General features: G+C 41.6%; 1 protein-coding gene across 2 annotated transcripts; it reads left to right on the top strand.

The window, feature by feature from the left end:
• The first annotated feature begins 8,535 nt into the window (after window positions 1–8,535).
• Window positions 8,536–25,030, top strand: LOC124112505 (NXPE family member 3-like). 2 transcript variants are annotated; one of them, XM_046472658.2, is made up of 5 exons: window positions 8,536–8,999; window positions 16,624–16,721; window positions 20,074–20,655; window positions 22,385–22,432; window positions 24,108–24,379. In XM_046472658.2, the coding sequence occupies exons 1-5, from the start codon at window positions 8,970–8,972 to the stop codon at window positions 24,244–24,246; spliced, it is 897 nt and encodes a 298-aa protein (XP_046328614.2). In that variant the 5' UTR covers window positions 8,536–8,969; the 3' UTR covers window positions 24,247–24,379. The 2 variants fall into 2 exon arrangements, with proteins under 2 accessions (XP_046328614.2, XP_046328613.2); XM_046472657.2 differs by having other exon boundaries at window positions 8,542–8,999; window positions 22,371–22,432; window positions 24,108–25,030.
• The last annotated feature ends 791 nt before the right edge of the window (window positions 25,031–25,821 follow it).

The following is a 25,821-nucleotide window of genomic DNA, read 5'->3' as shown; positions in this document are numbered from 1 at the left end:
GAGGTGTGTAAAGGCGCTTTTCGGCCCACAGGAAATGTCAAATTTAAATGACGTTGAAATGATGGTTTGAAAGTATCATGCAGCTATTTGTCTTCCTTCTGTTCTTTCTTTCTTCCTATCTCCTTTCTTTCCTGTACTTGAAACCTTCCATCTTCCCAAGGCAAGAGCGTCCACTAGCCTTATTATCAAAGTCTTTTTTCCACGTAGACAGGCTAGTGGATACGCTTGCGTCGGGAAGATGGCAACCTTTGGGCTTCTGACATGGTCAAATACAGAAGTACAGACTACATACAGAATGAATGGAAAGGGGCGTGTTTTCGAACTTCAATTGAAGTCCTTGATTCAGTGTAAATATTTTACCTTATGCGCGTCCCGTCCTTATCTACAGCTCCTAAGAATATCGTCTTGGGTCCAACACTTGTTCTTGTTGAGGCCGAATATTAGACAGCTTCCGACAGCCTTTAAGACACATTTACGCTTTCCTATGGACACTGTCAAAAGCCAAAACACATGAAAGTATTAAAACGCACAAAGTCGAATTCTCTATCACATGAACACATCTGAAAATTGTCAAAAGCATAGTTTTCGAGAAGTTTTTTTAATGTTGTAAATGATGTGGATTCGGTGGACCAACAAGACTGCCCTTATTCGGGATACTAACCAATTTAAATATAGCGGTTTCAATCCCAGATTTGATACCTGTACATTTCATTCAATATTCGACCTGTGAAGATGCGGTGTAAAATAGGTCTTCAGCAACCCACGCTTGCCGTAAATGGCGACTATGTTTGTCGTAAGAGGCGACTAACGGGATTGGGTGGTCAGGCCCGCTGACTCGGTTGATGCATGTCATCGAATCCCAACTGCGTCACTGGATTGTCTGGTCCAGGCTCGATTATTTACAGACCGCCGTCATATAGCTGGAATATGGCTGAGTGGTGCATTCTTAAAACTGTGCGGCTCAACACAGGGGCGTATAACGCAAAAACATAGCAGCTACAAGATATAAGGATACACCAAGTGTCAGTCTACTACTACTAGGGATATAACGAGGCCAACTCACTGTCATTTCAAGTAAATACATTTAGCTACGCAATGAGACATTGATGAGTGAGTGAGTGAGATGGGTTTAATGCAGCTTTTAACAGTATTCCAGTCATATCACGGCGTGTCAGCTTAATGTGGGAGGAAAGCCCGAAGTGATGCAGGTCTCAGACGTTTACCACTTCGGTGAAACCCACGAGCACCGGTATGGTGCTTACAAACCTAAAAACACAATCGGGGCTTACCGGTATTATACCAACAATCATAGGTTTCTGGTGTGCCCAAGGGACGCAACTCTGCACAGCGAGACGCGGCGCCTTAGACGACTGGGCCACCCGTTCCTCCAGACATAGATGAAGAAAATCGAAGCCGTACCTTTGGAGCTAGCGTCTTCAGAAGACCAAAATATCATGATTTTTCGATTCTGGCCCAAAACTAAACATGCTCGATTGTACCCAAATGTTGTGTATGTACACTAAAGGCCGGGACTGCTGGAATAATACTCGAGATAAAGGGAAAGTTGACAGTAAGGAAGTCTGAGATTGCAAAAAGTCCAGTAATCTCTTGAGTCCTTGAGAACACACATGGTATCAATGTCACTCAAACACCCTCTGTGAACACAAAGAAAACCTTTCACTGTATCAAGGACCATGATTAATCTTTGAGACAGGGATCTGGTTGCACATTTGCGGGACCAAGCAACACATCTCCCCCAATGCGGATTCCCATGAGGAATGGACCTGTCATGTCAAACTAAAAATGTCATTTATGCCGTTGAATCTACCCTTTGTGGGTTGATTTATGTTGGAGAGTCACAACAGACACGAGTCCGCCAGTCACCATTGATCGGGCAACAACAGAAATGTTTTCAATTGTCGTTACCAACACTGTAATATATTGTGAAAATCACTCCAACATTCGCATGAAAGTTAGGAGATTAGGGGAGATATATTATACATCAAATTGCCTTTAATTTTGTCAATCTTATCGAAGTCCAGAGAAAATCAGTGGATTCGACTGTTGTGTATATATACAATGCCATATAGTCTTTCTAACCAAAGCACTGCCAACGTTAATGTATTGGGTCTGTTTCCAGCACCCCAAAGACATTGACACAGTCATGATCACAATATAGGACTAAGGCCAAATGATACCATTCATTTTGAAGATTTGTTGCCACTTATTCAGAGGAAAAGTAAGAACAAGACTATACTGTGTCGTTGAAAGAAATCAAGCGAGAGTGTAGTTCTTGATATTGCTTTGAAACGTTTGCCAAGAAGGCATGATTTTTAATTTCAAATCTGAAAACAACAGAAGTGATGCCTTAAATTTAGGTAACAAAAACAAAACAATAATCAGTTTCAGGACTTCAGGGACCACAGAACGTGATGCAAAACGTGAAATTCTACCGCTTGTGGCTACCAAGACTTATTATAGTACAGCTGCTACCAACATGATTGTGATCAGGTGCACAAACTAAAAAAGAGGAAACAAAATTAGAATAAACCCGTTCTGTCCCATCCAGCTGTCATCCAATGTCTGTCTGCCCCACATGAAAAGTTTGTAGTTGGTCCCACTGATAAAGACCCATATAGCTCAACCATGGTATGTATGTAAACAGAAGAGAACCTAATTCAATTCTGTCAAAATATTTTCAACTTTATACACAACTATCCCACTCGACAAACTTAAAGAAAACAACCTCGATTCCTTGATCTATCCATTTTCTAACAGCAGAGTCCATTGTAAGATTCCGACTATATTTTCATATGTTTTTTATGAATTACTATCAATCAGGGATGATACCAGGTGTTCGCGAAATGGTTAACGTATCCTGGCCTCAAGTGGCACCTGTCACAAACACATGCAAAGGCTCCTCTCGCCTTGTGTGTTACATCTGAAATACAAACTGGAACGTTTTGTAGGAATGGCATTATGATATTGGTTTCTCTGTTGTGCGATCTGTAAATAATCAAGTTTGGACCAGACAATCCAGTGATTGATATCATGAGCATCGATCCACGCAATTTGGGCACGATGACGTGCATCATCGAAGTAATCGAGCCTGACCAACTGATCCCGTCGGTTAATAACGATTCGCGTCGTTGGGGTACGATGATACACAATCAACCAGGTCACACGTTGTTGCCACCCGGTCTTCATTTCGTCCCGAATATGCTTGTAATCTGCGCGTGCTGTGATGTCAAAGTATCCTGATGGCGGTGGCTTATGCACGTGAATTTGGCATCTGTAGGCCGTCGTGATGTCGCTCGAACATAACTGACTCCGTTCCCTCCTTGTAGTTAGCTCTTGTGACAGAGATGGCGTACGTTTGTTTATTCTGGAATCCACGCATTGTCTACAAATTAAATACTCATATTTTTGTAAATTCTGCAATAAACTGTATATAAATAATCCTTATTCTATCTCACACCATGAATTTCTTCCTTCTTCTATCGACCCTATGTGGAAACGTGCTTGAATAGTTTCCAGCTTCTAGAAAACAATTCACCCGAACACATCCCAGCATCACCATGGTCACGCACTACAATCCCATGCAATCCCGACCTACACGGTGCGATCATGTGATTGCCTCTGCCACATCATTCTCTTTCACAAAGATAACAGGCGAGAAGAGGTGTGATGTGTGGGTGGTTGGGAGGACATATAGCGTGTGAGATAGGATAAGTATTATAAATATACAATTTATTGTAAAGTTTTAATTTTTTCAAACTTATCCTATCTCACACTATTCATCTATCCCCTGGTTGGATGGTGGGGTGCAGATACCCTAGCCTGTAAAAGAGATGTCACGGAGGTAGTAGGAACCGAAGGCCGTATTAGACTTCCAGAAGCAGCCTTCCATAATGGCGGAGTGAGAGCAGTTGCTATGAAGGGACGTGGTAGAAGCGACTACAGACGTGACATGGGAAGGAATTCCAGCAAAAGTGAAAGCCTAAAGGGTGGTCGAGCGAAGCCAAAATGAGATTGTATAACAGGAAACGTGGCCGCCGTGGAAAGTGGAAGGAAGAGCTCTTCCGGATTCTTCAACAAAGAAGTATGTAGCACAGCTTCAAAGTAGATATAAAGTGCTCAAACCGGACATAAAGGGTGTTCTCACGGTCAGGATGGCTCAGGATGGACGCCAGCGCCGATGGTAAACAAACCATCTGATTGGCCCGGAAGCTGACTTTTCACGATAAGGTCTCAGGAACATCTTCCTATTCTGTAGTCTCTCAAACTGGAGCCTGTTAACACCCAGGGGATGGATTTCGTTAACCATTGCAGCAGACGCAAGGGCCGGGAGAAAAATGTTCTTGAAGGTGATCAACTCAAAAGGCTTGTCAGCATATTCTGCCAAAGTCAAATGGCGGTGGATGACGCTAAGATCAAAGGACGAGGCCGGAAACGAGATGACTGGTCCACCAACTTCTCGTACTGAATGAGGGATTGATCCTCAGCAACTGTAGATACCTTCGATTAAATTGTAGTAGCAAAGACTGAGTTGATCACAGCAAGATAAGTAGCTAAAGGAAACAGTGGTGAAAGGAGTGATGTCACCTTCGCAACAGTACTCTTTCGGAATACCCTTTAGTGACGAGTGACCGGTGTGGATGAGCCAAACGCAAAGATGGAGCGTGTCTGGCGACGGGTGGAGCAGCTGGGAAAGAGGCTGAAGAAGAAGGTCATCAGACGATGGAACCATCTTTCTCAGTAGGTCCAACATGGGACTCCAAGATGGCCAAAAGGGCGCAACCAAAAGCAGAGTCAGGAGACTGGTGGATGCCACTTTCTGCTTGACACAGTAGAACATCGGTTGGGGAAAGGCGTTGGCGTAGGCCTCCCCATGAGATCATCAGAACATCGTGATCCCAGACTTGAGGATCGAGGATGGGAGCGTAAACCAGTGTAGCTGAGCATTGAACCAGGTTGCAAACAGGTCGACATCTGGACATGCGTAAAGTTGGCATATCCACTAGACGATCGATGGGTATAAGAAACCATTCTGTTGGAGACGGTATCTCTGGTCAGGATAGGGAGTCAACAAAAGCAGGAAGTCCCGGGAGGTCACACCAGAATGCCGAGTGAGTCGATCAGTTGGATGTCAATCGAGTGCCACAGGAATGACATCGATTCAGTAAAGCCCATATTGATATACTAAACGACAAGATCTTGTCCGACTAGATCATGAGATTCGAAGCATGAAGGAGCTCTGCCCAATGGGACATCGTCAGAATAACCGCTTTGAATTCGAGGTTGTTGATATGGAGGTGCTTGTCTTCGACGGACCAACGCCTGCCACATGTAGAGTGTTTAAGTGTGCTCCCCAACCCACGGTTGATGCGTTGATGAAGAGATATAGGGTCGGGACGAACGAAGGCAAAGAGACCCTGGCCCAAACATTCGATGTTACTAGCCACCACTGAAGATGTGGATGCAGGTAGATCATCACGGAGAGCATGACCTGGCTATCGTGACTACGGATGTAGGGCATGAGGAAGCACTGAAGTAGCCGGAGGTGAAGTTGATCCCTCATAGAGTGAGTTTGCGCCGATGTCAGAAGGCCCAGGAGCTGTTGGTTTTGGTGTAGAAGGAGCGGCTGTCTGAGTGCCAACGGCATGAGACGTTGTGTCTTAAGCCACTAGTCCGGAGAAACGAACATCTTGCCGAGTCGGGTATTCAAGAGCGCCATGATGATCTGGAGTGGGAGTCATCTCGGACTTGCCTATGTTAACGATACAACGAGTTGATGGAAAAACGTTTGGTAAACTCGAGATGGTGCTCAAGGACGCCTGGCTCTGCATTGGCCTGAATGCAGTTGTCCATATTGGAGTCGAACACGATCCCTCGGATGTGCAGGAACTTCGTGATGGGCTTGGTCAACAATTAAAGGACCACAGGGCCAAAGAAATTCCAAACGGGAGCAACTCCCATTGGCAGTGGCGTCCTTGGAAAACAAAGCGATGAATGGGAATGTGCAAGTGTCCTGGAGGTCGAGGGTGACCTTGAAATCGCCGGAACAAATGATCGTCGTGAGAAGCGTGATAAACTTCATACGAAAATGTGGCGCATGTTCTAGATACAACAACATTATTTTGAACATCATCATGTTGAAAATAAGGTGGAGCTTCAGTCTTTCTTCTTCGGAACCAGAAAAATCTGCGAGTAAAACCCTGGAGTCTCGAGGACTGGACCTATACACTGTAGTGTGGCGGACGGTCTAGTAGTGCTCAAGGGGTCGATCAACGTCTTAGTCGAGGCAGGTCCGGCCAAAGCGACTGTTGCAATCACCATCCGATCGTCGAAGTCAGCTGGCCGTTACGATGTAGACGTAGACCCGGACGCTTCAGGGACGGACTGTTCTTGATCTGGGACTAGTCAGAAAGCTATCTGATATCGGTTACCGAGAACGCAGGCAAGTCGAAATCGGAAGGTGGTTTGACAGTAACAGACGGCTTGGATGATTTCTTAGGCTTCTTTGCAGGCGACGGTTTAGGATTGTGCGAGTCTCGTGTGGTGTTCGCATTCTGAACAGCGTCTGTCCAAATTACACCGGCCAGGCAATCACAACAAAGTTTGTGAGGGTCAGAGGCAAAATTTCGCCGACATTTCCGACAGGCCAGGCGAACAGGACTGTCCTTGTCCACTATCCCTGAGGAACGTAATCTAGATGATGTTGAAGTAAAACCAGCAAAAAACAACAACTAGATTCCTCTCAAATCTCAGTTCACGTCTCCACAATGTAGCGATGAGAAAGAGAATGATGTGGCAGAGGCAATACCGATGATCGTACTCTGTAGGTCATTATGCACGGGATAACAGTGCGTGACACATTTGTTTGGGTGGTAATACTGGGATGTGTTCGGGTGAATTGTTTTTAGAAGCTGAAAACTTTGTTCAAGCACGTTTCCACATAGGATCGAAAGAATAAGAAAAAAATGCACAATGTGAGGTAGGATAAGTTTTAATATTTGTATGGTATAACACCGTTTTTAACAATATTCTATGCTTTCCACGTAGTTGTCTACAAGAAAATTAAATGATCCCATAACAAATGTAAAACCTTGAAACGTAACTTCTCCCTACCTAACACGCAGGTACGTTTCACCATCCCTTGCAATGGCGATTTTGAATGTAGTTCCGTGCTTGCAAAATCTTAAAAAAACCATGAACCAAAATAACAAAAAATATTTGAGGTCAATAAAAGTCTGTATCATACATTTGGATATAAGTATATACAAAATCAACTTCAACAAAACATATTCATCAACTCCACAAGACAAGTAGTTAGAAGCGGTCGTCGAATACATGCTGGTCAAGTAACAAAAATGGCGCTTGTGAAACGGCCTCGGATTTTATCAAAGAAAAGAAATTGAAAATTCCTATAAAAAATAATCATGCTTCATATTGTTGGGGGGAAAAAGAAATTGTCTGCCACAAAGATTATGTTGTTGCAATGTGTTTTTAGAAAAAAAAATATTTTGGCTCTGGTTTTGCAACTGCAGCTGAAAAAATATCCAGTCCCCACACAAAATTTCAGCTTCCTCCTAATGAATATCAAATGGTCGCACCCTCACGTTTACAACCACGTGGTGACTGTCGTGACGCCGAATACTTTTACTGCAGCTACATTATGTTGTTTGCCTGTCAAAGTTGAATTTCTGTTTCATTTCAACTATCATGGAATTGGTATATTAAGAATGTAAGTGGGAACAATATGACCAAATAAACCGAACGTAAATTCATAGTAAGTCAGTCGAAATATTCTAGTATGCTATGATGGCATTCCAAAAAACATTGGGGGGTTTGAGGGCAAATGTCAAGATTCTTGTAATAGTTGCTTCATCACTGATGGCAGCGATGTTACCGAGAGTGTCACGTGATGGGAAAGAGCTTGGACACTCACAATAATGGGGTACGCTTTGCTATTTGCGGTAAGGTAACTCTTGTAAGGCAATAGTTCCGTCAAAATATCACTTTTCTCAACTTCAGAAAACTCATTCTTTCACACTAAAGTATCTAATAGATGATATAACTCGCGAAGTTTTATGGCTTGTTACACATATTTAGAGAGCTGAATGATAAATAAATGCGTTTAAGAGATTGAAGATGTCTCCGGTGGCCCATACCCGCCACTGGTGAAATCATTTTTCACTGTATGCCTCTATATTTTGTCTGGCGGCCGCCAGATACTTCCACTGGTGAGATCATTTTCCCCTGTAAACCTCTATATTTTATCTCACCAGTGGAAGTATTTGGCGGCCGCCAGATAAAATATAGAGGCATACAGTGAAAAATGATTTCACCAGTGGCGGGTATGGGCCACCGTAGATGACCTTGTATCAATAATTGTTTGAATAGCATAACATGACATATTTACGCGAGCTTTTGAAAAGAAGAGATTTTGCCCCATGTCATGCTTTAGTAATAAACCCGTGAAGAACCGGGTTAGAATAGATCAATATCCAACGCATGACATGAGGCGACCATGCTTGTCGCGAGAGGCGACTGACAGGGTCGGGTAGCCATGATCCTGACATGGTTAATGCGTCCTTTTATACAGTACACTGACACTGGGTGTGGCATTATATCTTGTAGATGCTATTTTTTTTGCGTTACAAGCCCCTGTGTTGGGCCGCACAGTTTTAAGAATGCACCCTCAAGATACTTGCACTAATCGACCCGTCTTTTTTTTAGCAGAAATGGCAGGGTATGTGTGCAACATCTCCTAGTTACCGAGGCCCATCCCGCTACACCTCGGCACACCTCGGCACACGCCATTGAGGCTTCGATTGTCCTCGTGTGAATGGAGTCCAGTGGGGCCCGCGATTAGAAAAAAAGAATCGACCGAACATCCACGAAGTCCGACTCAGTGGCCTGGAACAACTGGAGATTAAACTCACTCCGCTTCTGGAACCGGTGATATGATCGTTGGAATATTCTCCTGGAAACAGGTACCGTGCGTTACATCTTTCTTGGAGACAATCATATTCATGATATTGCTAGGGTATAACTAGGGCCGTATAAGTCAGAGTTTAGTTATGGTCGGCACAGGGTGGGAGTCATAGATAATTAATTAACCAGGGAAGAGTGTAATATTCATGTTTGTGACCTAATTAGAAGTGAATACATGCATGTGCATACATGTGTTACCACTGTGTACAGCTTTGCCTACAAGTATGGGTTAATTGACTTGTCTGTGTCTGTGTGTGAGCGTGCGTGTGTAAGTGTATGTGTATATGTGCGTGTGAGTGTGATTCCTCTTCCATCATCAATCTGTCGTGAGTTTCCTTATCGAAAGCTATGTCGATTTATTCGACATAGCCCTACCGATACAGTCAGACGCCATGTTTGTTTACGTTAGTATGCCAAGTTTGCAGTTCCATTGGTTAATCCGCACCACGTGACGAAACAGTACATTTCATTGTAGACCATCTGGTCTTTGTTTTCGCATATTGACCTCGTCAAAAGTAATTATTTGTATAATATATCAACGTGAATGATAACGGCCCGTCGTTAGGTGAAATGAGATCATTATGAAATAACCGTGGTTCGCACTTTGCCTGTCAAACGTACGGGTCGTTTTATGATAATTCGACAACGACAAACGTTAGAAATTACATCTCGCGTTGTGTGTATGCTTGTTGATTATTTAACCTCCGTCTCCGGCAGGTTCGAGCCCCTATTTGCAGTGTAGCGCGGGCTACAGGCCCCGAACACTCACTGAATATAAGCGTGTGTTTGTCTTGATTTATTTGACTAGCATATATGCGTGCCTCCCCTACTATCACGTTCCACCTTGGAGTAGCTTACCCACAAGGCTATGGCCATCATGTGAACATAAAAAGCGACAAAACCCAGGATTGAGTCCGGGCCTCTCGATGTCCTTTGTGTCTGAGCGGCAAACAACAGGGCTATTGAAGTAGGTCAAAGATCGTAGGAATGTTCCCCTGGAAACGGGGGGTGGTGGGGGTGGATGGTGACAGGGGTGTACTGGGATTTCGTATCGAAAAACCAAAACCAGATATATATTTTTATTTTAAACTATGAGCCTGAATGTTTTAAAAAGAAAACACCTTGCAACAATGTATTTTTTGTGGCGGGCATCCTCCCCAATTTACAAAACAACATAAGTCGCACTAAAGATTTGTACATGTCATCAAAAATGTTATTGTTGCAAAAGGCCAGCAGACCCAAAGGACATAAGCATATTACAATCCAGAATACATGACATTACTATATGACGTACCCTTTCTTATCTCAAACATTCCTTGTAAAAAATTTACAAAATTCACAAACTGTAATCATTTCGTAATGTACATAAAGATATATCATGAGACATTCTAGTAGAATGTGCTTGAGCATCAGTTAATATTTCAACTGACAGGAGGAACACGAACTAATTATATGCCTTCACCCTCAGTTGCTTCACAGTCTGTATACAAAACTTCCGGATCAACAATATCATATTCCTCCTTCTATGATCTTGAATACCAAATGAATTGAATCAACTCAACTTAGTAAATGCCCTTCTATATTACAATTAACTAGATAATACTCAAAATCTAAATACAGTAAACTACGGTTATAACGAACTCAAAGGGACTACTAATTTTAGTTTGTTATAACCGTAGTTCGTTATAAGCATATATACAGCACAACTACAGCAAATAGTCGGGACCAAAAAATGAATTTCGTTATATCCGTCAGTTCGTTATGAGCGTGTTCGTTATAACCGTAGTTTACTGTATATACGATTAGATATACCATTCTAAACAGGGATACTTACTTAAGCTTATACGGCGCACTACATAACCCTTTGTTTAAAATAGATGTAAACATTCTCGTTACCAACCTGTGTGATCCACAACATGCCAAAGCTATTCTCCAAGAATAATGTTTTGACTTGGCTTTCCCTGTTTTGATATCCCCTCTAACACAAATATGGCAACATTAAATAACACTGGTGTGGGTATCTGCTGTGACTTAATATAGTTAACTTTATCCAATATCTAACAAAATACACTGTATTAGTGGATATCTTATACACATCCCATATAAATAAGAGAAGTCGAACATCGAATAAAATAATTCCTTTTAACTTTGCACCATTTAAATATAGATTGTCAATGCAAGAGAATAACCAGTCTAGATTATCCGCCAAAACAGATTCTACAGGCCAAAATAGCTGTGAAAATTATATGAATGGACCACTGGAAATCATCGATGACACCAGGTGTTCGCTTAAGGTTAAGTACACTGTATGTCCTGCCCTACCGGTAGCAACCGCCATTCATATAATTTGCATAAGTATTTATTGCCTGAGGCCGCAGAGCAGTACTCCTGTCATGCGACGTCAGCATGTAAACAAACCAGACAATCAAGTTATCGATGGACCAGAAACTCATGTTTTGTTTGTTTGTTGTTTAACACCGCATTCAACAATATTCCAGCTATATGACGGATGTCTGTATTTAATCGTGTCTGGACAAGACAATCCAGTGATTGACATGATCATCAATCAACGCAATTGGGATACGATGACATGCATCAACCAAGTCAGCGAGCCTGACCACTAGATCCCGTTAGTCGCCTCTTACGACAAGCATTGTTTCCTTTTACGGTGTGCATGGGTTGCTGTAGACCTATTCTGACCCGGATCTTCACGGGTATCACGTAGTGCATATACTGTTTTTTTTAAACTAATAAAAACGATATGATAATCATGAATGACGCCTGCTGCTTGTCCTGCACCATGACTGTGGGACTATATTTTTTAGGTATTTCTTTTTTTACTAAAAGCCTAGGCAAGTTTAGATCAAACTAACCAAGTCTAGTTTTCTTGATTCCACAGCAGAAGAGGATTATTTTGAAGACATGTTTTCATTGACTAACTGTTAGTCTAGCCTGCTGCTTACATGTAAAAGAAAAAAACGTTAAAGAAATATATTCGTTTTGCAACACAGTGAGGGGCCGTTAAATCCTCAATTTCTCCCAACTGTAGGGGACATATTGGAATATTCTCTAAAAGAATACATTGAATGCAACTTTTATAGGGATATTAAATTTCCTTATAACTGATTTGACTGTTGTATTCCTAGCCTGTTCATATAGTACCTGTCATGCCTTGTATATTATAGGTGCTACAATCAGTCACATCATTTACTAAGCATTTGCAACCTCTAACTGAATATCACCAAATTTCCATTACTCATATCCTGAAAGATTCCATTTGTTTCTTTAAACTAGTATCTAACCTCTAAGCGGGGTGTTGGGGCCGCCTTGTGGTTGAAGGGTTTGTTCATCGGGCGGAAATCCCGGTCCACGGACTATATCAGATGTAACAATAAGCTCATCCACAAATAATTGAATATTTTTTTCACATTTCTTCAGATAAAAATATTCCATCTTCAAAAGATCTTTTCGAGTCCAACGCTAATAAAAAGGGTAAAAACGTAACAAACTTCATTCTCAGGTACTACTGAAATAAACTGCTAATTAGTTGCCATTATTACACACAACCGATATTTGTATTTGACAAATATATTGTTTTATATTGAAAAGTTTTCCATGGATTCCATTCTGTAATAATAAACTGAAGGCAAAAGAGAGCTTACTGAGTTTGTTTTCCATGTAATTGAAAAAAAGAAATAACTGTTGTTAAAGTTGATTATGTCTATTTAACCATCACTCATTCCTACAACAGTTTGTAAACAGTAATCTGTGGCTGGGTAATTTTGTGTAAAAATAAATTGTTTCAAGGAAGACTGGGTAAGAAATGAATTTGCAAACTATTTGTGCCGAAAAAAGCAAATCTATTGATTTCCACAGATGAGATGTTCTAAAATATACCCATCGGCAGTTGTGTATTATGCGATTTTTTAAAAAAGTATTAAATGTTTGTTTTTTAAATATCTAAATTAAATTTAACCATGTATTCTTCGAGTAAGGACTAAGCGCCAGTACAGTTCAAGGTTATTATTTAATAATAGCCCTAACTGAAGATATTTTCAGTGGAAACATATTCTAAAATCAATGGTATAGTTTCTTTTGTTCCTCAGTTTAGACGTTTTCATTGCAGACCTGTGAGTATTCCTGAGTAGAATAGGTCTTAAGCAACCCATGCTTGCCACAAAAGGCGACTGTGCTTGTCGTTAGAGGCGACTAACGGAATCGGGTGGTCAGGCTGGCTGACTTGGTTGATGCATGTCAATCATATCCCAATTGCGTGGATCGATGCTCATGATGTTAATCACTGGATTGTCTGGTCCAGATTCGATTATTTTCAAACCGCCGTCATATAGCTGGAATATTGTTGAATGCGGCGTTAAACAACAAACAAACCAATATTTCTGTCCATCGAATGATGTTCTAAAACTCTGAAGGCGCAATAGGCCCTAAAATCGATCGCTACTCATCCATGAATTCGACCATCCAACCTAAACATTTCAGTACTATCGTACGGTTGGGCGTACGACAACACATGTTATGTATTTTCTACACTTTATTCCATGAACGAAGCCGAACTGACGAACCTCGTCCCGGGCTAGCTAGATGACCCTTCCCGCTGACCTTAAGGTGTCTTCGTCCGGTCATTCTGCTCCATAGAAATGACATTTGTTTGTTTGATGTTTAACGCCGCACACAGCAATATTCAAGCTATATGACGGCGGTCTGTAATGCTCTCAATGCTACTATTGACTAAGTTAGGTATGGTATGCATAAATGCTGAGCTTTCAGTAGTTTATTGACCACAAAAAGAAAACATCTCGAGTTATATAAGTTTCTGCCAAATTTCTCGACACACAACTTTTGGCACTGCAGCTCTATATTTTCTTTATCATTTTATCATTTTTCTCATTCGAGCAAATTTCTTTGTTACCTAGTGAAAAAAAATCTCTTAAGTTCATTAATTTCTCAAAATTAGCAACTTTCGGTATAATTAATTATAAACAAAAACCATCTGAATCGTAACATCATCGATTGGATGAAAGTTGTACGATCGTGGCAACGGCGGTAAACAAACAACTCCACATGCACCGTGATCCCGTAATACTATTACAATCCTTTTTATATAATTATCTAAATTGATTTTCTAGAACTATTTACACTGATGTATAAATCTTTGTAAAAAATATCTCATTTTATCGAGTTTGCAAATGTTTTCGTGTGATGAACTTTCGGCCATTCACTTGCTGTTGATAAGCGAAGTGACACGTTTGGGCGTGGCCTAACTCGCGATTTCTTTAGTTGAATAAAGTCAACAAACACTGCGAATAATGATAAATAATAATCTGAACCGGTATACATTCTAGGTAAACAGTTTCCTCAATAGTAAAATAATGCAGATTACGAAAACAAATCTGAAACCGGAAGCACTTGACCGCCTCCGTGGTCTTGTGGTAGAGCGTCCACCCGGAGAGCGGAAGATCCGGGGTTCGATTCCCGGCCGCGTCATACCAAAAGACGTTAAAAGATGGTACTTGTTGTTACCCTGTCTGGCGCTCGGCATTAAGGGGCTCGGAGTCAGTATACTGTGTCTGAGTGGGGTATTCATGTTAAACTGCGGCATGGTATCTCAGTGAGCTAGCACTATAAATCGGCATCAGTCCGGACTAGTACAAGCAGCCACACAAACACATACACGTACATGCACGTCGCTATATAAGTGCAATAATCTTGGACGCGACGTTAAACCCAATTTCACCTCACCTCACCGGAAGCACTTAACGCATGTCACACATCGAGGCAAAATATGCAAAAGTTGTTAGCTATCATAAAAAAAATATCAGACATAGATTCCAATTCAAAAGAAATTACATAATTTACTCTTCATCGTCACCTGTATACTATTTATTGGCCTGGCTAGCAGTCTTCATTCCTATGTTTCATATTTTGTCCTGATTGCCGCATGTATCTGAAACCGTAATGGTTTTAGTATTATTTTCTCAAAACGACGGCAGCGGGGAAGGATATAACATATTGAAATGCTATAATAATAATAATATTGTAATTGGTCTGTCATTGCAAGAAGGACAGTGTAGACTATTAAGGATGTTTACACACACACACACACACCCCCCCCCCCCCCCCCCCCCCCCCCAGTCTTCAGAACGGATGAAACTAAGCACAGGGCGACTGGAGGGATGTAGAAGGGCCTAAGTGATTTTGTACCCAAAACAAAATTGTACCCAAACTACTTGGTGATTTTGTACCCAAGTAAAATAAAATATATCTAGATAATTATTTATTTGTTTTTCGTGTTTATTGCAAACAATGAGCAGAACGTTATGATTAAACATTTCATCAATTTCATAATATTCATGACTAACTGTACGTGGTCCTTGAATGAAATCAGTTGACACTGGCAAAACTAAAATTGATTGTTTGGTTTTGATAGAAAGTGACATCTTATCACTGAAGAAGAGGCCAGTTAAATTGTTAAACCCTAAGTTAATTTTATTGTTTTGATAGGAAAGGGATAATAAATTAAATTTTTGATACTAAAAGTAATGTGTATCTTTGAAAATAATACAAACTTATTCTTGGTACAATATCGCCTACCGGTTTGGGTACAAACTCCGAAAAAATTTAAGGTACTAAAATCACATTTTAACTGGATTTCGTGAAATGGTGGTATAAAAAACTAATTCTCGTCAGTAGAATTCCTTTACACATTTTTAAACGAGTATTACGTAACCAAACAGGTAGACAGCTTATTTTTATCCAAAAATTAGAAAACAAATCTGAAAAATATGGACACCTCAGAAATGAAGGCTTTTAAAGTTATACCCTCTAACTTGTCAGATGGTGGGACGTTTGTCTATCATAGACCACATAAGATGACAAAGTCTTAGGGTGTGGCTGACAGGATAGAATACATCTGACAAGTGTAATCATGTGCACAGGGACATTTCTTTTCACTCCACCCAGAATGCTGAGACATAAAGAACACAATATGGACCTATACTGACCAGATGTAAACCCATCAAATAATCAAGGATGGCGATGATCTGCATTTATTTTGATTTTTTGTACATCGCGTTGACTGACAGACGAAAGCCTGTTGACCACAGCTCACAATGGTTCACGTTCCTTCAGAGACATGCATGAGCGTCAAGCATACAAGGGTATAAGGATCTATATCGAAACGTCGCCTTTAAAGTAAATAAAGAAGTCCATAAATTGTCTCTACTTTGTTTCTGAAACGTTGGGGCGGTCAGGTAGCCTAGTGGTTAAAGCGTTCGCTCATCACGCCGAAGACCCGGGTTCGATTCCCGACATGGGTACAATGTGTGAAGCCCATTTCTGGTGTCCCCCGCCGTGATATTGCTGGAATATTGCTAAAAGCGGCGTAAAATCTCACTCACTCACTCACTCACTCTGAAACGTTGAGAAATGTAAAAAACAAAAGCGTTTTGTTGCTCTTATTTAGATTGCTACAGATCAGTTAGACTGTAAATATACAACATTTTATATATTTAGGTACGATTTGGTTACTTTCAGCAATTTTGCACTGTTCTGCACCTGATTCACATTCATAAGTCCAAACACGTTCATAAGCATCCCCTCTTTCAGTTAACTCAAATGATTGCCATCGAGCCCCGACGAAAGAAGTTTCTTCTGCTTCTGGGTGTTGCCATAGTAACAACTGCGTACCTATCGTGGCCATACAGGTAAATATAGTATATATGTATTGAGTCGTTACTGTTGCAGCCAATTTCTAATTTTAGAATATTTGATAAAGAAGGCAACATTTCCGTCATTTCCCTTATTCACTCTGTCACGACACTTGTTTCCTGATTCACTCCGTCACGATACTTGTTGCCTCATTCACTCTGTCACGATACTTGTTTCCTGATTCACTCCGTCACAATACTTGCCTCCTAACTCACTCTGTCACAATACTTGTTTCCTGATTCACTCTATCACGACACTTGTTGCCTGATTCACTGTCACGATACTTGTTGCCTGATTCACTCTGTCACAATACTTGTTTCCTGATTCACTCCGTCACGATACTTGTTTCCTGATTCACTCTGTCACGATACTTGTTTCCTGATTCACTCTGTCACGATACTTGTTTCCTGATTCACTCCGTCACAATACTTGCCTCCTAACTCACTCTGTCACGATACTTGTTTCCTGATTCACTCCGTCACGATACTTGTTTCCTGATTTACTCCGTCACAATACTTGCCTCCTAACTCACTCTGTCACAATACTTGTTTCCTGATTCACTCCGTCACGATACTTGTTTCCTGATTGACTCCGTCACAATACTTGCCTCCTAACTCACTCTGTCACGATACTTGTTTCCTGTTCACTCTGTCACGATACTTGTTGCCTGATTCACTCTGTTAAAATACAAATTTCCTGATTCACTCTGTCACGATACTTGTTGCCTGATTCACTGTCACGATACTTGTTGCCTCATTCACTCTGTCACAATACTTGTTTCCTGATTCACTCCGTCACGATACTTGTTTCCTGATTCACTCCGTCACAATACTTGCCTCCTAACTCACTCTGTCACAATACTTGTTTCCTGATTCACTCCGTCACGATACTTGTTGCCTGATTCACTGTCACGATACTTGTTGCCTGATTCACTCTGTCACAATACTTGTTTCCTGATTCACTCCGTCACGATACTTGTTTCCTGATTCACTCCGTCACAATACTTGCCTCCTAACTCACTATGTCACGATACTTGTTTCCTGTTCACTCTGTCACGATACTTGTTGCCTGATTCACTCTGTTAAAATACAAATTTCCTGATTCACTGTCACCATACTTGTTGCCTGATTCACTCTGTCACGATACTTGTTGCCTGATTCGCTCTGTCACGATACTTATTGCCTGATTCACTGTCACAATACTTGTTGCCTGATTCACTCTGTCACGATACTTTTGCCTGATTCACTCTATCACAATACTTGTTGCCTGATTCACTCTGTCACGATACTTGTTGCCTGATTCACTCTGTCACAATACTTCTTGCTTGATTCACCCTGTCACGATATAAATTTTCTGATTCACTCTGTTAAAATACATATTTCCTGATTCACTCTGTCACGATACTTCTTGCCTGATTCACCCTGTCACGATACAAATTTCCTGATTCACTCCGTCACGATACTTGTTGCCTGAGTCACTCTGTCACGATACTTGTTGCCTGAGTCACTCTGTCACGATACTTGTTGCCTGATTCGCTCTGTCACGATACTTGCTGCCTAACTCACTCTATCACGATACTTGTTGCCTGATTCACTCTGTCAAGATGCAAATTCGTGATTCACTCTGGCAAGATACATATTTCGTGATTCACTCTGTCAAGATACATATTTCCTGATTCACTGTCACGATACTTGTTGCCTGATTCACTCTGTCAAGATCATATTTCCTGATTCACTCTGACAAGATACATATTTCGTGATTCACTCTGTCAAGATACATATTTTCTGATTCACTGTCACGATACGTGTTGCCTGATTCACTCTGTCAAGATCATATTTCCTGATTCACTCTGGCAAGATACATATTTCCTGATTCACTGTCACGATACTTGTTGCTTGATTCCCTCTGTCAAGATACATATTTCCTGATTCACTGTCACGATACTTGTTGCCTAATTCCCTCTGTCAAGATCATATTTCCTGATTCACTCTGGCAAGATACATATTTCCTGATTCACTCTGTCAAGATACATATTTCCTGATTCAATGTCACGATACTTGTTGCCTGATTCACTCTGTCAAGATCATATTTCCTGATTCACTCTGGCAAGATACACATTTCGTGATTCCCTCTGTCAAGATCATATTTCCTGATTCACTGTCACGATACTTGTTGCTTGATTCCCTCTGTCAAGATATATATTTCCTGATTCACTCTGTCACGATACTTGTTGCCTGATTCACTCTGTTAAAATACAAATTTCCTGATTCACTCTGTCACAATACTTCTTGCCTGATTCGAAAATTTCTGATTCACTCTGTTTAGATACAAATTCCCTGATTCACTGTAACGATACTTGTTGCCTGATTCACACTATCACCATACTTGTTGCCTAATTCACTCTATCACAATACTTGCTGCCTAACTCACTCTATCACGATACTTGTTGCCTGATTCACTGTCAAGATCCAAATTTCGTGATTCACTCTGGCAAGATACATATCCCTTTATGATCTTTAAAGTTTTCATTGTAGAAGTTACTTTAAAACTTTAGTTTACAATAAATTTCGGTTTCCTTCTCGTAATATACTCAACAACATAAGTTCCTGTGACACCAATATTTTAGTGTATTTTTCAAACAAGTAAAGTATGGTTTTCAATATTTTTATATGTATGGAATCAAGTCACAAAAACGCAACTGCTACAGAAAAGCATTCACTCCATGCAAAAGTTGACTTTTATGCAAGCCCCATGCATTTCACTACCCAAGAATGGGTATAAAAACATGTGTGGTTCATGGTGCGGGTGTGGAGGGTGTGGTTGTGAGTTAGGTGCGGGTGTGGATGGTGTGGTTGTGGGTGTGGGTGTGGGTGCGGGTCTGTATGGTTTGCTTGTTGAAGCGGGTGTGGATGCTGTGCTTGTGGGTGCGGGTGGGATTGGTGTGCTTGTGGGTGCGGGTGAGAATGGTGCGGGTGTGTATGGTGTGCGTGTGCGGGTGTGGATGCTGTGTTTATGGGTGCAGGTGTGGATGTTGTGGGTGCGGCTGTGAATGGTGTGCTTGTCGATGTGGGTGCGGGTGTGGACGGTGTGCTTGTGGGTGCGGCTGTTCTATGGTGTGCTTGTGGGTGCGGGTGCCGGTGAGGATAGTGTGGTCCTGGGTGCAGGTGCGGGTGTTGATGGTGTGTTTGTGGGTGCTGGTGCTGATTTTTTGTGTTTTGTTGTTTTGGGGGGTGGGGGGAGGGGTTGGTCTCTTCTCAGAAATGTGCTCTTCATATGTGTGTGCAATTTTGGGTCGGCAAAATTGTTGGTTAGTAACAATAATAAAACTCCCTGTTGCTTTGGTTTCAGTGTGTTGAATGAAGAAACGAGTCAGCATGCTTCAGGATCTATGTCACGTTTATCGTTGATTGGTGTAAAAAATACATATGAGCTTGATGAAACGGTCAAAGTAAACATTGTTCTATTCGACCACTACAAGAGACCAAAAATACGTGGAGGTGACATGTTAGTCGTGTGGATGAAAGATCCCCAACATGGCGCTGCTTCCGCCGGAACTGTTATCGACCACGGGAATGGAACGTATACTGGAGTTCTGCGCACCTTGTGGACAGGAAGAGCCATCATTCGGGCAGCTATGATTTCATCCAGAGAACGAATGGCGCACATATATCGCTCATTCCAGAATGGATATTTTGGGAGAAACATTGCCTGTACATTCATATCAAATACTGCAACTGAAACCACAAGTGGATATATGGATATGAGATATGTGAAAAAACGCCCTTTTTGTAATCTGACTGCCGACTATTTTGGCGTCCCATTCTACTGTGAGAAACCAAACACAAAGGGGATTAGGTGTCATGACTGGACTGAAACCGATTCACCTAACACCTATATGACCTTTGGAGCTGACACGAGATGGTTTGAAGTGTAAGTATTCTCATACTTATTCGATCCATGACCCTCTACAGTTTGGTTGTCGGATCGTATAATAATTAAATCTTAGAATCGACATAAGAAGCGTTTAAAGTTCTAATTATATATTATTGGACCATCGTCAGTAGGGTTTGGGAAACGAAAGTAATTAACGGGTTTGAGTTTCGCTCCTGTGAGTATCTAGGGCTTCGGTCCTGCCCGACACTGAATCACAAATAAGCACATGGCGTGTCTCCTTGGCAAGTGACTTCGTTCTTGAAATGCCTCTCTTTACCTAGCAGTGACTGGGTGCCCGGAACGATGAGACGGTTATGTGACTATTTACCTCATAGCGCAGCACAGGCAGCTTGGGTTATTTACTCCCAAGGTGGTGATGTGAGGTGAAATGGGGTTTAACGTCGCGTCCAAGATTATTGCACTTATATAGCGACGTGCATGTACGTGTGTGTGTTTGTGTGGCTGCTTGTACTAGTCCGGACTGATGCCGATTTATAGTGCTAGCTCACTGAGATACCATGCCGCTGTTTAACATGAATACCCCACTCAGACACAGTATACTGACTCCGAGCCGACCAGTCCTTGTTTTAGCCCCTTTATGCCGAGCGCCAGACAGGGTAACAACAAGTGCCATCTTTTAACGCCTTTTGGTATGACGCGGTCGGGGATCGAACCCCGGACTTTCCGCTCTCCGGGCGGACGCTCTACCACAAGACCATGGAGGCGGTCTACTCCCCAAGGAGCTGAGAATGAACTCGAATAATGTAGCGCTGTTGACTAGGTGAATGGACTTTGGCGCATTATAAGTGGATATTTTTTTCTCTGTCACAGACCTCAGAGTAAATAGTTGATATAGCATTCACCAGCTCCAGCAGCCCATACTCATCCCCTTTTCAGATGACTTGATGTCCCTTAATCCTTGAGAGTTCCTTCATAGATTTATTTTTATATAACTTTATACATATATTTATTCAATTACTAAATGTCAGTCCACTTAATTACGGCTATAGATGGTTTCGTAAGTGACAGATATAGGAGTGAATGTCAGTAAGGCTTAAATGTGCAGTGGCAGCGCAACGGAATCCAACCACCCAATTACTGGTTCAACGTGGATTGCACGCTACGTGGTTGTTGATCCCCAGAGAGCGGAAGGTCATTGGTTCGAACCCCTTGACCGTGTTTGTACCAAAAGACGTTAAAATATGTCACTTGTTCTTACCCTGCCTGCTGCTTTGCATTAACGCGATGAAACGCGATCGGCACGGATCTCCATAATAATGTTTCTGAGTGGGGTATCCTTGTTAAATTGCGGCACTACAAGACCAGACACACACACACACACACACACACACACACACACACACACCTCGCACGCACGCACACAAACACGCACGCACACACTTACACACACGCACGCAAACACACACGCACGCACGCACGCACACACTTACACACATACACTAACAAACACACGCACACACACCCACACGCACTCACATACAAACACACGCACGCACGCACACACTTATACACTCAAACACGGGCACGCACGCACACACATACACACGCACGCACACAAATACACACACACAAACACACGCCCCCACGCACACACACACATGCCGCTAAATTTGCGCAGTAATCTTGAACATAACGTTAAAACCCATTTACCCTTATCTGATGGTTGAACATAACAGCTCAATGTGTTTCAGATGGACTTCTACAGAGTACCTGTTGGACTCTACCACAATACATATATCGTCCAACAGACACGGTATGTGTACATTTATCATTCCACAAAACTGGTATGTAAAATACACTCTTCAAAAAAAGAAACTCATAGGTGTTTTGAGAATTCCAATTCGATTTTTTTCCCCAGCAATCGTCATAAAGACAATTCTTATGTTTGATTCCCGTTAATAATGTCATGTTTGTTGTGCATTGCGTGCAAGCACACCTCAAAATGTGTTTTTTTTGTATACGTTTATCAGCAAAAATGCAAAGGATGCAAGGAAATTGCTTTCAGAAAAAGTTTCAGCACAATGCACGTGCAAAGTGTTGGAAACAAGAGACACTGACTATAAAAGACCGTACAAAATTCATCAGTTCATTAATTTTCTGACGTGAACGGAGATCGAAAAATGCCAAGATTAACTGCAGCTGACCGAAATATCGCCATTGGACGTTTAGAAGCAGGGGAATCCCAGTCTGCCGTTGCAAAGCACTTCAACGTTCACCAAAGCACCATATCTCGACTAGGGGATTGATATACCCGCACTAATTAGACTCAAGATCATCCCAGAAGTGGAAGACCAAGAGTGACCACCCCTGCTCAGGATCGGTACATCGGGTTGCATCACCTTCGGAATCAATAGATCAAATTCTGCGTCCTCACCTCCTCCCAACTTTGGACCGCCAGAGGGAGCTGTTCCAACATGACAACGCTGGCACAACTCGCCAACGCCTTACAGGAGGAATGGCGAAGAATTCCACACGAAACAAATCCGACGACTTGTGCAATCTGTGCCAAGGAGGTGTCGAGCAGTGATGGCTGCAAGATGTGGTGTGACCAGGTACTGACCATGACGCCCCCTTGTGGCTACACATGTGCAATGACTAAACTGAATTAATGCTGACAATGACGACAATGCTTTTGTCGATCACTGTGTTTAATTTCATTTAATTGTGTTCACGCATATACTGTGTAGATACTTTTACATCCGCTTAACAAATATCCTTATTTTTTAACTATGCGTTTCTTTTTTTGAAGAGTGTACATATATCAGTTATAACAATTATCACCGGAGACTCGTCTTAAACATTTCGTTTGTTGATGGTCCATCAGTCCACTGGTCAAGTCCTGTGTCGTCCTTTTCATCACCGTGGTGGTGTCGCCAGGCCCACGGTGGCCGTACTGTTTTTTCAGGTGAACAATTCACTTGCCTTTGCATGTGCGGTGGGGCTGGACCCGCTCACCTTTTCGCAAACACCTTGTATCAAGACTATTTGATAGTGATTCATAAACACATGCTCCCGATATGGTTTGAATCGTACAATCGACTCTGTTTTGGACAGAGATTTCTTATGAATATGGAAAGGGTTTTGTCGCTGTTAAATATTATTTTTGAAAATAAGTGAATTATCTACAAATAATAATCTAATCTTAAGTAATAATCTTAAGAAGTGTTTATTCCAAGATTGCTAGCCCAATGGAATCTCTGTAATCAGTTATTCACTGCCGTTAACGTTTAATGTTAACTATGCTATGCACGCTTTCTGAAACAGGCCAATTTATGAAACGTTTGAAAGTTTCTATTTTGTTTCTGTTTAATGACAAGCTGATCATATCTCTTTCAAATAAAAAGTTTATTATTATTTCAATATTGTATATTCTACATACATTCATTAATGTTTCTTTGGTTCTAAGTACTTTCGGGTTTTTTTTACAGAGAAAGAACTCACAGTGTCTCCCTCCATCCCTTGTGGCCGGAGGAACTTCCGGGATACTTGGTTGGCAACGCCACCTGTCGGCTACTCCTACAACAACACGTGGCGTCCTCTATCGTGTTGGAACAGCGTCCCCGTTGACACGTACAATCAATGCCTGGCCAACAGAACTCTTAGCTTGTTTGGCGACTCCACCGTAAGACAAATGTTTGGAGGTCTTTATTCGATGCTGGGTTTCACTATCACAAGAGGTCCACCGGAGGGTAAAAGAAGCAGGAAAAGAAACTTTTACCAAGGTCCAACAGTGTGTGAGGCACACCACAGCAAATATAACTATACAGTACATCTGCTCCCTCATGGGTTGCCAATGTGGTTTTACAAAAGTAACAGAACAATCACTCGGCCAGTGTTTGCTCACTTAGACGCCATACCTCCTGGATCAACAGATATAATACTTATTCATATGTATGCGCATTTCCATTTCACCCCCATCCACATCTACAGAGATCGTGTCCACAGAACTAGACTTGCCATAGAAAACCTACTTAAACGATCTCCTGGTGTCACAATTGCCATCAAAGGTCCGCATAAATTTTCCGTACCCAAACCAATAACACCCCTTGGGGGTATGTGGGGACCTGCTTATGAAAACATCCTTAAAAGGGAGTTTGTAAATCTTTATGACCGGGTGCTGTATCTCGACGTCTGGGACATGACAGTTGCATTTGAAAATGAAGAGACGCACCCTCATGCTTTCCTGGTTAACATAATGCTCAACGTGTTTTTAGGCTATATATGTGGGAAATAAACACGTATATGTAATTTAATTAGTATTTTATCCTTAAAAAATAAAAATTGATAGAACTCAAATTTTTTATTCATTTTGTATTTGGGGGCACGGGTGGACCAGTCGTCTAAGACGCCGCGATTCGCTGTGCAGAGTTGTGTCCTATGATTGTGGGTGCGAATCCCGGTTCGCCCCGATTATGTTTCTAGGTTTGTCAGCACCATACTCGTGCTTGTGGGTTTCACCGAAGTGGTAAACGTCTGAGACCTGCATCACTTCGGGCTTTCCTCCCACATTAAGCTGACACGCCGCGATATAACTGGAATACTGTTAAAAGCGGCGTTAAACCCAACTCACTCACTCACTCATTTTGTATTTTTCAGAGTACTGCGGGCAATAAACTGATTAATTCACCTTCATTTCAATTGAAATCCGATGTATATATTATGCCACCCCTTTAACTGTGGACTAAGTACGGTGTCGCTCAAGATGCTATGCTGCTAGGTTTTCATTTAAAGATACAGACCACTATTCGGGAGAGGGGTGGTGTGTTTGCGTAAAAGGAAGAAATGTATTTAATATTTGTATTTAGGCTTTGTATGAATCAGTTATAACAGTTATCTCTTGAAACTCGTCTTAGTCATTTGGTTTGGCGAAAGGTTCCTCAGTCCATCAGTACATCAGTCCATTAGTCGGTCTCCTCCCATTAGTAAGACAGCCCAGTTGTGAGACACCTTAAAACAACAATGTCATACCTGGTTGCACATGATAATCAGGTAATTAACCCCTATCATGAAAATGGACTTGTCTTATTATAGACAAAAGAAATGACTCAAGATGCTTGATACACTCTTTTACATTATTTCATTCAACATTTTAATTCATCCATCCCTTAAATCCATTGTTTTAACATATTCGCCACTTAGAGT

Source organism: Haliotis rufescens, unplaced genomic scaffold (genome assembly GCF_023055435.1).
Source record: "Haliotis rufescens isolate VD_foot unplaced genomic scaffold, xgHalRufe1.0.p SCAF_17, whole genome shotgun sequence".
NCBI classification, from domain to species: Eukaryota; Metazoa; Mollusca; class Gastropoda; order Lepetellida; family Haliotidae; genus Haliotis; species Haliotis rufescens.
Note: the sequence above shows the minus strand (reverse complement) of the source record. Positions and strands in the feature narration are given on the sequence as shown.